Source organism: Bombus huntii, chromosome 1, assembly GCF_024542735.1.
Source record: "Bombus huntii isolate Logan2020A chromosome 1, iyBomHunt1.1, whole genome shotgun sequence".
Taxonomy (NCBI): Eukaryota; Metazoa; Arthropoda; class Insecta; order Hymenoptera; family Apidae; genus Bombus; species Bombus huntii.
Window position 1 is genome coordinate 26,021,796 of NC_066238.1, and position 14,517 is coordinate 26,036,312.

The window sequence follows — 14,517 nt, forward strand, 5'->3', positions numbered from 1 at the left end:
TTCTTTGTTCAGCTTGCATGTGAAAACTTTTTATATATACATATCTTTTAATTATAGTGAAATTTCGATTATCGAAACATCGATTAAGGGACCACTGATTATTCGAAAAATTAGAAATATGTAGTGCCTTGTAACAAAAATTAGGAAACGAGAATAGAAGCTGAAAGATAGATATTTTCATCCGAAACCTTTTACTCCTGCTTAATATTAGATAATATTTATAAAATATTACGAAATAGATATTTCCTCATATGAAAACAAAGTTATTTGATTGTAAGGAAAAAATTGTTTTTCGAACAGCGTGTATTATAATTAATTCCAATAACTCCTTGGGGCATAGGATTTTAAAACAAAAAAGACTAATTGTACAGAAATTTTATTTAATATAGATAATTTATTTAATATAGATAATAAATCAACACGAAGTCGGTGGGATATATTAAAAGCCGCTGTGCATATATAAATACTAAAAAGGCGAGTTACTTTTTATCTCACTATGTTCCAAAAAGATAACTAACCTTCTACTATATTTTCCAATACTTATACCAACGAACTCTTAGAATTTGAGACTCCCACAAAAGTCAACATTTTTATATCACAAAAGATTTTCAATTGATCACATACCTTCATATTTCAAACGCAAAAGTGTTACGTTTACATAATTTGATTAACTGCAAATCTCACTCAATAAATACAAAGCTAGCTACTTGTTTCAATCATCCAATACAGAATTCAATCATCCAATTGACATTTGCTCAATAATCGCTGATCCCTTTCCATCGTCGCTTACGGACATGCGTATAAATCAGTATTGGAATTAATCACGATCCATAGTCGATTTTTATAACACGACCTTATAACAAGCACGAATTTATCAATTTTCTGCTTTGGGTTTCGATCTGAAAAGATACAGTGAGTAAACAAATTATTATGAACACGAAGGATGAAGATATTACATATTTTGTTCAGTAATATTATGATTTCGATAATAGTGAGATGTACAAAATATATTCTTCTTCATGTATGTAATGTACGTACGTACATATATCAGACTTTGTATACGCTTTCTTTATAACGATGCTTTATTCTTAACTGTTCCCTTTTCACTAGTTTGTAAACTGGAAAAGTGAGTTTAAGCTTTATGAAATTTAATATTATTGTGTGGAGTTAGGATTTAAAAAAAAATGAATATCTGTTGCTTACTACGTAAAATTTTCATATTATCATGAATTTGTATTTTTTATGCCAATAAGATATTTTCTTTTTTAAATGAAGTTAGAACAGTTAATAATCAGAGTGACGATAAGTATTAGGAACCCTGAATAGTGTAATAACATCAATAACGAGTAAACCTAAATAATTATTAGGATCTTTAAGCGTCATTATTCGGTTTGAAATCTGATCATATTCGATAATTTAATAATATTCTTAAAAATTTGCTATAATAACATCATTTTTCTCATCCCATTGGTGCACTCATTGCCATACGTTTTCATGCACGTCGAATATGATTTTACAATTCAATTCTATACTTTATCATATAGAATTGCTGATACATATAACACACATGGTATATTCAGAAGAAGTTTCATTATAGAGTATCACCCTTTGCCTTTCCTCGTTTTGCATACGATAACTTCTACAAAATTAAAGATAAAACGCCATTTAAACTAAACACTTTCCTCCACTTCATCTCAATACTTTTTTACTATTCACAGAAATATTCATCTCTATTAAAAGAATTAATGCAATTCTGAAACAAACTGGACTTGTAAAAAAGATATGACTCTGTAAATGTATTACTCTTGAAATCATTTGTTGCATCGAGCGATCTGTATATTCTTTGAAAATTGTAAAGATTTTAAATACAATTGTCATATGTTATTAAAAATGTAATAATATGTTTTATAATAAAAAGAGGTCTCATTTAGAGTGTATCTTGAATTTTATTTGTAATTAGACTTCAAATAAGTAGTAATTTTGAAGTATTCGTAATAATATGATTGCCCATTATCGTTTATCCTCAATCGTAATATTCCATCTCGTTGCCACGAGGCACGCTAAAAGCAAGATGGAACACAATTGAGGAGAAAGCGACGGGAGAAAAAGGTTTCGGAGATAGCGAATAATAAAGATAGAAAGAAAAGAGAAAAAGCTTCTGGGTGGCTATGATTAAACCGAATCGTCTTTTATGTTTAAAAGTAACTTTAATTTCTTCGACCGCGACAATTTGTACAATTTAAATTTGCGTTCGTAGTTGCTCTGCCATCTTCCTTTTCACTTCTCTCAACTAGTATTTTCAATTATACATAACATTGCGACATGCTGAGGCAACCAATTAGCTTCACAAAGATTTCTTAATCTTTGAAGTTATGGTGATCACCTGTTTTAATTATCTTCGTCCTAAGTGTTGTGGCTGCGCTCTTTTCTTTCTGCATCAATCATCCTAATCTCAATAGTTCGTTTGTGGCCGAAAATGAACTGGTATCGAATAGTGTTATAGTTGTGCTGTATAATATTTGTAACGAGATTGTGTTCCGCTTCAATTTTTGGAGAAAGGGTATCTTCTTTTGTAATATACAATTTCCTCATCGCAAGGAAAATTAGTTGAAATGAAATATATTTGGAAAGTAATTTTGGTTTCAATTGCTGTAGAATCTATGCGATGATTCAGAAGCGCAATGTTTAGTTAACTTACCTACGAATGTAAAAATTTGTAAAGAATAGTTTTAAAAATCTAAAAGTCTTAATTTTCTATATACGTAATTGTATTAACCCATTAAAATAATATTAGTATTTAGGATAATGTTATTAAGATGTTTAATAATATTATCTTAAAAATTTTGATTTTAGGGGCAACTTCCTGTAATTTTCAATAAAAGAAATGAAATGGGATACACCAATAATTGCTTTACATCTAACCAATATCAATGAAGAAATTTCATCTATTACATTAATTCAAAATTCTCTGAACTACTTATGTATAAACATGCATCGACGTGTATATTGCTGTTGCTCTAGGCACTCATTCGCAAGGAACTTCCTTTTCTATATATAATTATACGCTTATATTTCAAGTGGCTCTCTTCCAGCTGATAATCTTGCCGTGTCAGCCGCGTATTTCAATTCCATGTTGCATTTCTCCCAGCAAAAATTAAAACCTCTTAACTTCTGTACCGTTAAGGTGGAAGATAATTACGAGTGGGACACCAAAAGGAAAAGGAAAAATCGAGATGTCGCGCAACTTGGTGTAGCGGTAATCCAAGATATGTAAATTATTTACATTACTTTTATTAAAAATATATATTAATCTATCTTCAAAGAACAAATCCATACGTTGCATAACAAATTGTCATAGTAAACTCATTTATAACTCATAACATCTTGTTTTCCTACTGAATTGTGCGTATTATTTGTGATGAATGAGTATTTTATGTTATTCATTTATAACTTTTTTATTTATTTTAAACTTTCTAGAGAATTTTTGACTTTTTTTATCTAATTATTGATATGATATGGAACATACAAAGAAACAAATTATGTACATAAAATTTGTGGAATGTTCTTAATTACGCTATTAGTTACCTATGTGTCTATTTATAATATTTTGTGTCATATTCACTTTATTTATTGACTTCTATCTTTATTAAACTTTATATCCAGACTTTATTGAAATACTACTATTTAAATTTGTTATTGGTATTACTTGTTATCATTGTGTTACATTATCTTTTACTGTTAAAATGATTATTTCGAATTTAATCGTAATTAAGTCATGAATATTCAGATTTTACAAAATTACGAACGGTTATTTGTTATAATCATTATATCTGTAAAATTGCAAAAACATTTTTATGAAAACTAATAAATAATAAAAAATAAGCAAATATACAAATATGAAATATTAATTATAACGCAGATTATAAAATTACAGCGAATTTTACTTTATCTTTTACTCAATTTTAGTTTAGTAACTTTCTTTATGGAAAATGTATTACAATATCATTATAGAAGACAGGAATATTATAAAATTATGTTTGTTTATGCCTCAATACCTGTCCAATATTTTATCTTTTGCGTCTTATTTTTTGGTTCATTAACTGTTAATGTGAAGGGACTTGGAGCTTTACTGGAATTTGGATGCTTTATTTCCGATTGTGCGTGTTGATAATGTAATCCTAGCCTGCAAGAAGCGACCAATGAAGGAATTATGTTGTCTAAACTTTCTTTTCAAGTTACAAAAATTCTGCCGACAGTGATTAATTGCTCTTGAGTAGACATCCGGAAGAGTGCGTCTAATAAGGTAGCACATTATGAGCTCATGATTGAAAAATTTAAAAAAGATTCCAGTCATGCTTTTATTGAAAGTGATGCGATTAAACATATAATCTATAATAAAACACGTTAAATTTAGCATCATTTGAAATAATTAGAAAAGAGAAATTATATTTTAATTAGATCTGATTTTTAATGATCTTCTTATGATTTTTTAAATATCACTAAAACTCATTTAACAACCATTATATGTTAGTTATTGCAATCATATCTTTATAATACAAGTTTATGATAAAATTCTTCATTTTCATTAAATTTGCAAATTTCTTATAAAGATTAGAATTAAATATTAAAATTTTATATAGATTCGTATATAAAACCTTATCTAGCATAGCTTTAAAGTACACAACAAAATAGAGTGAAGTAAATAATGGAATACTTTTATTCTTGACTACCATGTCTCAAAATAGTAATTATATTATACATATTCGCAATACATTAAATGGACGTGATACAAAATAACGGAAATATGTACCAAATATTTATTCTTTCATTACATAACAGAATCTAAACGATGTTTAAATATTAACTTAAACGATGTCCTCACAAATGGTAATTGATAATCATTATGAAGAGTACAACGCGGCATGCGGCATGTCGAACATAAAAGTTCATATCTCCATAATAGATGGTGTGAAAGATGCAAGTCTATAGTGTTCAAAAATGCTTCACCATTAGTTACAGAAATATATGTTGTAAAATTATAGGTTGCCATTTAAAAATTTTAACATGATTGTCACTGACTCCAAACTATCGCAGGGTCAAATAGACGAGAGTATGGATATGTCCCCCTTGATATAAAATTTTTGTTTGGAACATTTTTTCGTATCATTCATACTTTTCGGGATATATACATATAAATAGACTTTTCTAAATTTATAGATGAAAGTCTTTTAGATAAATTTTTTTTTCAGAATAATATACATTTAAAGTTCGTATAAAATAAGTATTAAATTCGTTTAATTGTTCAAACATTTTTCATCTCTTTGTTTAAGACCACACCATCAATTTAGTCGGTATAAATTTAGACTATATTTCATGGAAGACTCATTTCCGCCCTCCTGTCGAATTTCTCACCGCAGTTCCATTTCATCATCATCTTACACAATTCTGATGAATAATAACACAAAGGAAAATTATCTTCTACACTCGAGGAACTTTGTTTCTAATCAATCTCACGTCGCCGTCAAGATCCCTTTGCTGCTACAAAATACTTTCTGCTCTAAATCTCTTGGTTTTCAGCTTCGCTCATCAAAACAGTACTGCTTGGTTAACTGGCCGTAAGATTTATGGCGAAAAGTTTTTTAAAGCAACACATCTGCTTCCCTAAATTTATTACGCTTAAGTTATAAGCAACGATTATTGGAAGAATGATTGCAAGGTCATAGCAGTGTTGAGCTTTAACAGGGAGGTATATTAAAAAATATGCTTATAAATACATAATTTCATGTAAACAAACAGTTTCCCCGCCATGAGAGAAAAAATAGAAAGGTGTCTCCAACTCTAAGCCATTTTAAAAGTTTGATTGAAATATTATTGCAAGAGTAAACTTCCTATATTTAAGAAACAATCTTTCAAAATGTAAGTCTTGGGCTTAAATCTAGGGTCTAAATTGAAGTCTAATATTTTGAATTAAATGAGGCATTTTTTCATTCCGAAAAAAGTTAGCTTCATTGATTTAACTTAAAGAAAATATATGATTACCTAAAGATACAATTGTAAAAATTGTTATTTTTAAACAAAAAGCGTTAAAAGGGAAATCGGTGATTGTTACAAAAAACAAAAAAGAAAAAACAGAAGAAAAATATTATTACTAGACTGCGGATATTTATACTTTACGTGTTTATGAACACAAATAAAGAAGTAGACTTGGTATAAAGATTTGTTCTATTTATATGTATACAAATATTTCTATTACCTATAACAAGTACTATATTTTGAATATTTTATATATTTTGCATCTTCAAATTTTTTATAAATGTATATGCATACATGTTATCATACTTTAACAAAATACTGAACTGTGTAATGTAGTTTTACTTTCATGTATCTTGTATATAAGTCATATATCAAGCGTAATATAAATAGAAATAAAATATAAAGTATAAGATATATGAATGTTTAAATTTAAAAATGTTACTACACATTCCTTACAAAAAATGTGCAATGGATAGCATATAATCGGGTCCAATCCGCGAGATTGACGATGTGTTAAATAACTGCATTCATAACTACGTTTAAATAACGTCTCCGTGTATTGTTCAATCATTTTTGTCCTTGACAGAACAATGGATAAATGTTTTTAGATTTCAAGACGGGATCTTTGTCCTTTTCTTGCTCTTGTATTCTGGCATTCTAGTCATTTCTCCTTCTCTTTTTTACTTTCCTCTCGTCAGTATTATCTCTGTGTAATGAATATACACATACAATCACTGTTTAGCTAAGCCACAGGGAACAAACTCTGGGGATTCCCCTTTTAATAACCTTAAATAAACAAAACTCGCAGTGGTTTGCGATAAACTAATTCCACGTGTCTCATTTATTCCAAGATATATACATAGAACCATCCATTGGTAAACAGAATTTTGTTTGATTACGTGGAATAAAATTTATGAATTGATAATCGTTATAAATAGATTGTTTCCTATTCGGCGTAGTAATATACTGTATTAACAAATAGATTGCAGATGTTTACATACTTATAGGACATTTAAATATGCAAATATATATGCGCGAAAATGCGTGTTAGTACAATATATGCAAAATAAAATGCTTGTTATAATATTTAGAGGATAAAATAATTTTCTGTAAGGATTTGATTTCATGAATTATTCTCTAAAGATATGAATTTGTACAAACATTCCCAGTATACTAATAGAACAAAATGAGATGATTTAAAAATACAAACATGTGTAGAAGACTAAATATAAATGTTCCAATAAGACATAGTCGATGGAAACGATATAGTGAGGCTAAAAATTAAGCTGCGGCTTCGATGGATGTATTTTGAGAACTTGCTTTCAAAATTGTAATTTATATAAAATTTTGTAAACACGTTCTTCTTCCTACTCTACTGTACTGTTACTACTTTTTTCTACTGTATTTTTATACAATATATTTAATACTACAATATATTTCTATTATAAACGATAACTGTCTGAGAAAAATTTGAGGTTAGCTTTTTTTAAAATTAAGCATATTAGTTGTACATATATTAATGCATTTTACAGCTTGGAATTAAATATAAATTAATCTTAAAACACATTTATGACACATATGTGATGATGGTAAAGAACGTATTAAGTATAAAAAAGGAAAAACAATATTGAATTGATATTCGCTTGAATAAAATATCAAATCCCTACACTGCCAAACTATGAAGGGAAGCGGCAATCGGAACAAAGTGTGAAACATGTTTTTTTAGATCTCTAAGTAATTTGGAACATTTTACGTTTTTATTTAATGTAAAGTTTCAGTAAAGTATAATATTCTGTTAAAAAATCGTACTTATTACCCTTAGACAAAGTGTGCAAGACAAATAAAAACAAAGAAGGAAAGCAGTAACAGTATTGTAATAATTGGTTTGTTGGGCATTACATATCTCTGAAATTACCATCTCAAAAATATAAACTTTATCGTCTAACCGATGTTATGACTATACATATCTCTTCCATTGGCTATATGTATATTCTTAGGCATCCACCAGGTTGGCGAAAACTCTACCAACAAAATTCCCCTTAGTAAAATAATCGATCTTTGTGACCTGCCACGCAGTATGTATTGCACTAAGGAAAACATTCTATGGCATTCTTAAGAGTTAATCACTATGCTTTTTGGGATGAATAGTATATAAGTATATAGTATATATACTATACCATATACTATACCATAGTATATAAGAAGAAATAGAACGATCTGTGAGAATCCTCAATTAGGATGTTGTTTACTATAATAATAAAAATTAGTAATCTCTATTATTTTAAAGAACATCATTTAGCGGTCGAGTTTTCGCTTCATGTAAAAGACGATACATGACCTATCTGTGATTCTTCGGGTTTTAATCGTGTTTCCAATAGAAATGTTTACGAATCAGAACACAACGTACTATTAAAAATACGATCAAAACCGGAACTATAAATATGTCATCTAATAAACGTCGTGAAAGTTTAAAATCTAAAATGGTATTTACAGTTAATTGTTAATAGATTTTATAAAGGAGGATGTATGTTTTGTAATAAAAAGATTAAAACTATTTGATAACATTTATAATTTCATGCACTCAATCTTTAACTGCATTTTGTTTTTATAAGTGAAATTATCTAGTAGTTGATCTCCTACGGCTATCATTTAATCAAAAATTATTCTATTATATATATATATATATATATATATATATTAGTATATATATATATATATATATATATACTAATAAACTTTTGTACTTTTGAATATGAAATATATGCCTTTTTTCCTCTTTCAATAAATACAATTTAAGTATTGGAGCTGCCTCCTTATTATTGTTTGCAATGCACACTCTTCAATCATCTATAAACTATATAAGGCATCTCGTAACGGATAAAAAAGGATATACTAATTCGAATAGTTAAGTACTAGTCGATATTGGTCTCCATAGTATCGCATAACATTTTCGCAGTCAGACATCGGTTTTAAAGTAGTTGCGTCGTACCGTCGTAGAAGGCATTCCTGTCGTCGATGACAAAACGTCTCCACAATTACTTGAAATTGCCAGTGACCCCAGAGCGGGCTTCGCGAATCTGACGTCACTATCCGGAAGTATAGCATTGTATACGCGCGATTTCGCGTGAGGGTCGCCACGTCGCTAGCCAACAGGCAGTCGGGCCAGCGTTAAGTTTAGCCACTTCGACCTGGCAGCGACAGTATGTCAAGATCACTTGATCCCTCTGCGCCTTCACCTCGAACGCGTCGAGAGCCAATTGTTGCTTCTCTTTCCACCGGCCAGTAGGAGAAATTTAGCCCCCGAGCGTACAAAGCGGAGAATTTCAACTAAAGCAACCCGAGGATAGAAGCGACAAGAGGAGAACCCTACCCAAGAGAAGAGGTACCGCGGAGCGCACGGCTTCTTCGAGAGGCAATCGAGTGTTCCGAAATCGATAGCTGGCATTCGTGTGCACCGACGAATGTGATCTCGTTACCCGGTATGAAACCGATCGAAACACAAATCATAAGAAAGGTCATGGTGTCTGGTATACGCACGGTCATTGTCATTCCTGGCATGAAGTTCGTGAAATTGCCGAAATTAAGTGGTGGTTGAATCTGTGAAACAGATTCTTTGGTACGAGAGGGGTAACAAGTTTCTTGTTTGTTTATGTTGTGAGGGAAGAACTTTTTGGATTTTTGCTAATCGTTGATTTCGAGAAGTGATTAATGGAAAAGAATGTACAAATACATGTAATGTGTTTGATGGTTTAATATGTTCGAGTAATGCGTCATAGTAAATGATTAGAGTGCGGATATTTATACATTTATGGAAAATTGGAATATGCTAAATTTTACATAATGAGATAATGTATAAAAATATATAAAATATCTAAAGTAAAGTGCTCGTTGTAATATTTGGTAAGTAAAATAAATTTCTGCTTGAGCTCGATTTTGTAATTGTACTTTTAAAAATATTAATTTGCACAAACACTTGCAGTCTATAAATGATATTTTATATAATTAATAATAAAAAGTGTTAAATAGCACTTTATAAATGATATTCTAAGTTATATCAGAATAAATCGGTAATGAATAAAATGTTTCATATTATTTTCAACTAATTTATTTTAGCTATTACCAGCTCATGATTATTCATTCATTATAAATAACCCAGGGAAAGTCTCGGACGCAAATATATAATTTTTTTAATTATAGATAAAATTTTAAAATTTCCCGATAAAATAGACATTCAGTATATTATACATTTATTCAAAATTTTTTATTCTGATAGAAACGAGCAGAGCTTGTTGCAATTTTCGAAACGTTTCTATTAAATTTTTATGAATTTCCAAACTCATTCGGTCTTATTTCATTTTTAAAATAATAATTGTAATTATTATATAATATTAGTACATTATTAATTAAATTATACAATAATTATTAATATTAGATTAAAAATAAAATTTATCATGCTCAATTAGAAGCTTTAAATTTTTTGCACATAATAATAACTGATATTATTTAAAATAATTTTATAAATTTTATAAATCTAAATAGATTAATTTTATGTTAGATAAATGAAATAATAAAATTATGGAATAAATATCAACATTATTTATCACATCTTATGTCCACGAAAGTACAATAGTAACATAATTTTTATAATTACTTATACGCTCTGTTTACCCATTTTGTATGTTATACATATATGTTTTCACTATATATTGTTGGTTCAAAAATTTAAACATATTTATTAGTAAAGATAGATGAAACAACAACTCCAAACTTATTATAAACATTACGCCAGATATCGTAAATAATATGTCAATATTTCTAAAATCTTTAATAATCTAATATTTCAATAATCATAGTAATTATATCACATTTCAATAAAATATATATTTATCTTAGATTAAACATAATATTCTAATATTCACAAAATAAGTTTATTTTAATTTATTATTATTAATTTTGCTTTTAGTGAGTTATACACACACGCGCACGCCTGCACGTATATTTTATATGCATGTAATATTATCTCGGTTTAAGTTTATACATCGTAACTTACAACGTTTATACCTAAAAGAACAGTCTCTCGCACTGCAACGAATATCCTCTATTTTCGCTCGGAAGGTTGTTCGCCCGTTTAATAACTAATCACAACGGCCACAGAATAGCCAATTAACTTTTAATTACCACTACAATCGAGTGTTATAGGACGTGCAAACGCGATAATCGATCCCTTTGCGAGCTTTATAAAACTCACCTACCTCCAACATGTTAATCAATCTCTTCAAGCATAAAAATCAATATACTTGTAGATAAATCTTTCTACAAACCCATTACCTAATTTATTATCCTTTCATTCATGTCATAATCTAACTCGTATCTAAATAAAGAAAGAGAAAAGAAACAATAGAAAACAAAGAAGAAAAAAGATGTGTGGAAAATATATATCATTTTGCGTCCGATCAAAATTCAGTGACGCTGTCGTATGATACCGCAGTCATTAAACCGATCAAGCCTGAGGTTCTTCAGAAATAGCCGAAATGCTCCTTTGACGTGACACGAATACCTAATAAAAATTTTCATCGGATGCAAAGTGCTCAACTGCTCACACGTTTCGTTCGCGCGGATACAGAATTCTCGAAGCGGAAGAGAACTGAGCGTAATACGGTCTCCAGAAGACAGAAACGTTTAAACCGTTCCCTTCTCGCGAACCGGGAAATCGTAGTAAAAATACGAGAATGTCCTCGTTTCCAATTCGGTACACCGCGTTTGTTAGAGCGATAGCGAACCATATGAATCGAACTATCTCATGTGTCTCTAGTGCAAAACTGAGTAAGATTTTATTTCGATAACAGATAACGAATAAAAATAAGGAACGAAATTTTATTCGCAGTAATGAATAAATATCTGATCGAATAAAAGACCATATATGACAAATTTATCTAAATAGATATTCGAATAACTTACACATTCGTATTAGAATTTGTTCAAATAAAAATTTTAATATACCATATCACAAGTTTTGTTGTTCAATCGTCGTTCTGTCTTTTCAAATATTAAAATAGAAAGTTTATTGCTCTCTGATTAATGAATGGTAAGGTATGATAAGTGCATAGGTAGTAGAAGTCAATCAAAAAATTAGTACTAATATTGTACACTTAAATTCTATTTATTATATATCTTTATAGTATATAGGTTATTTAGTATCTAAATAATTAACATCAACAATTTCATTGATACCTATTTTCATTACGTGTCCACTTATTTTTGTCTCCGATTATTATGTACTGAATGTATCCATATACAGATACTCGTAAAAACGAACAGCAATACAAAGAAAACAAATATGTTATAAATATATTATTCTTCGTATATCACTATTCGAATAAATAATAGTGAATTGTGTGGATAAATAGTTGTTACAATGTCTGTTACAAATGATAAGTTTTTATTACGAAAAATAATTATCTTAGGTAAATAATTGATCGAAATAATACGTATAATACACAAGTCTGCTCTACTCTCTCTGGAGAGAACAAGAACGAAAGAGTAAAAAAGAAAGAGATAGAGGAAGAGGACGTCGATCGTTTTGCAAGTATTTGAATAAAAAAAGAAATATAACGAAGAACATATTCGTTTGATTGTAGGAGGATGCAGCCAGGAGTGACGGTGGTTCTGGCCACGGTCTGGCTGGCGGTGTACGTGAATGTGGTGGGGACAGTTAGCCACTATCCCTCCCGCCTTACCCTCGATCAATACACCCCTTTGCCCCCGCAGTACCAGCAACACCAAGTTTATCGAAGAGTCGAGGGCCAACCGAACTGGAAGGATCAGAATCCTGGCGAGAATCAGTCGTTCGACCTTTCGATCGGCCCGCGAAGGTTGATCTCGGCAAACACCACTAATGGTACGTCTGGCATTCGTTACATCAGCAATTTAATTCTGTCACTGTCTGGGCTTTTTCCCTCCCTCTTCGCTCCCTGCATGGCAGAAACAGAGCAGTGACCTTGACGCCAGGGGAATATGTCATTCTGGTTAACATGCTCGTTTCTGATATAACGGCCCCTGAGAATCAAACGTCAGGGACGCATAATGAAGTTCTCTTACGGTATGATTCAGATAAGCGCGATGCAAGTTAATCAGAACCGCGATTACTTGACACCGTTCAACGCTGGAATAAAAGTCGAGCCTCTTTGCCGCAACATTATGTTGCGCGTCGTCTAATTTATTTCGATAATTTCGATTGTAATTGGGTATTACTAAAATCGTTGTCTCGTGGATATGGATTTTATAGAAACGTCGTTTTCTTTTTATTTCTTTTTTTTTTTTTCTCTTACTACCACAGTTGGGGAATATCTGTAGATTGAACAAGTAATTACCTTAGGACTTTAATGTTTTGCAATTTTATATTTTTAGGAATGTATTCGCAATAAAAAAATATTATAATTACTAAGCATTATAATTACACTACAAATATCTATGTAAATTCATATCTTTTGGATACACCTAAGGAAATGAAACCTATAAATATTTAGGTATGTTTTCATCTTTTAAATATGAGCAGCAATCAATCTTAGATATTTTCTATAGTTTTGTATATTATTGCATTATATATATTTTTGTACATATTAAATTTCCCATAATTGTATAAACACCAGTAATCTGACTAATAATGATTTATATTCATTATTACGTATTTTTATAAATTATGCGCATTGCATGCATTTTTGTACTTTTAAATTCCTTGTGCATGCATAAACATTTACAGCGTCATTATTTTGATTTAATTTTTAAATGTGCGCGTTTGGATATTTTTATGTATGATATTTGTATAACAAGAGGCGAGTGACGAGCTATTCATTTCTTTACTTCGACAAAAAGCTTTCGTATAAACGTCATTCATTTGGAAAAAAATATAATTTTCTTAAAATATTCATTGTAAATTAATTATTCGTTCTTCAGGATCACAAAAATTTTGTTAGATCTGGTAAAACGAAGTCATGTATGAAGACTTCAGTATTAAGTTTACAGTTTTAATTCATTTCTGATATTTTTTGCAGTTTTGTTATTATTGTAACACCGTGGTAAACCATTTGGGAAAATCCCGATGAACTACAGTTCAGATAAAAAAGTGAAAGTGCTGACGGGCCGGAAAGGATGGGAAATCGTAGACAAGCCTCAAAATTATAGTGACTTTAGTTGTTTAATTGTATTACATTACTACATAATCGTTTTCCTGTTTCAATCACTGCAAATACATCAAATAAATAAAAGTCACTATATCATTAAGCATGTAACGATGTAAACGAAGCAATTTCAATCAGTTATTCGCTGAACATTTCCATGGATAAGTCTAACATCAAGTTTCATTAGTATTTTAAATTCATAATAATATACAAAATTAACCCCTTAACCTACAACTACGGGTATAGCCCGTAGTACGATGATCGGGTCAAACGTAAATATTACGGGCATGGCCCGTAGTAGATGATC

The 14,517-nt window shown here is 29.9% G+C and overlaps 2 protein-coding genes across 21 annotated transcripts in view; one reads left to right on the forward strand and one right to left on the reverse strand.

Annotated features, from left to right (window-relative positions):
• The window catches only part of LOC126866713 (uncharacterized), a 497,548-nt gene that overhangs the window by 385,455 nt on the left and 97,576 nt on the right, over positions 1-14,517 (reverse strand). The window lies entirely within an intron of this gene.
• LOC126866417 (trichohyalin-like) overlaps positions 1-14,517 on the forward strand; it is a 148,696-nt gene that overhangs the window by 115,067 nt on the left and 19,112 nt on the right. For 2 of the 3 annotated variants that reach the window (XM_050619970.1, XM_050619989.1), the window contains exon 2: positions 12,672-12,931. In XM_050619970.1, coding sequence (XP_050475927.1) covers positions 12,676-12,931 — 256 coding nt within the window. In that variant the 5' untranslated portion in view covers positions 12,672-12,675. Of the gene's footprint in view, positions 1-9,214; positions 9,513-12,671; positions 12,932-14,517 lie in introns of those variants that run through there. The other variant, XM_050619980.1, reaches the window with a different exon arrangement.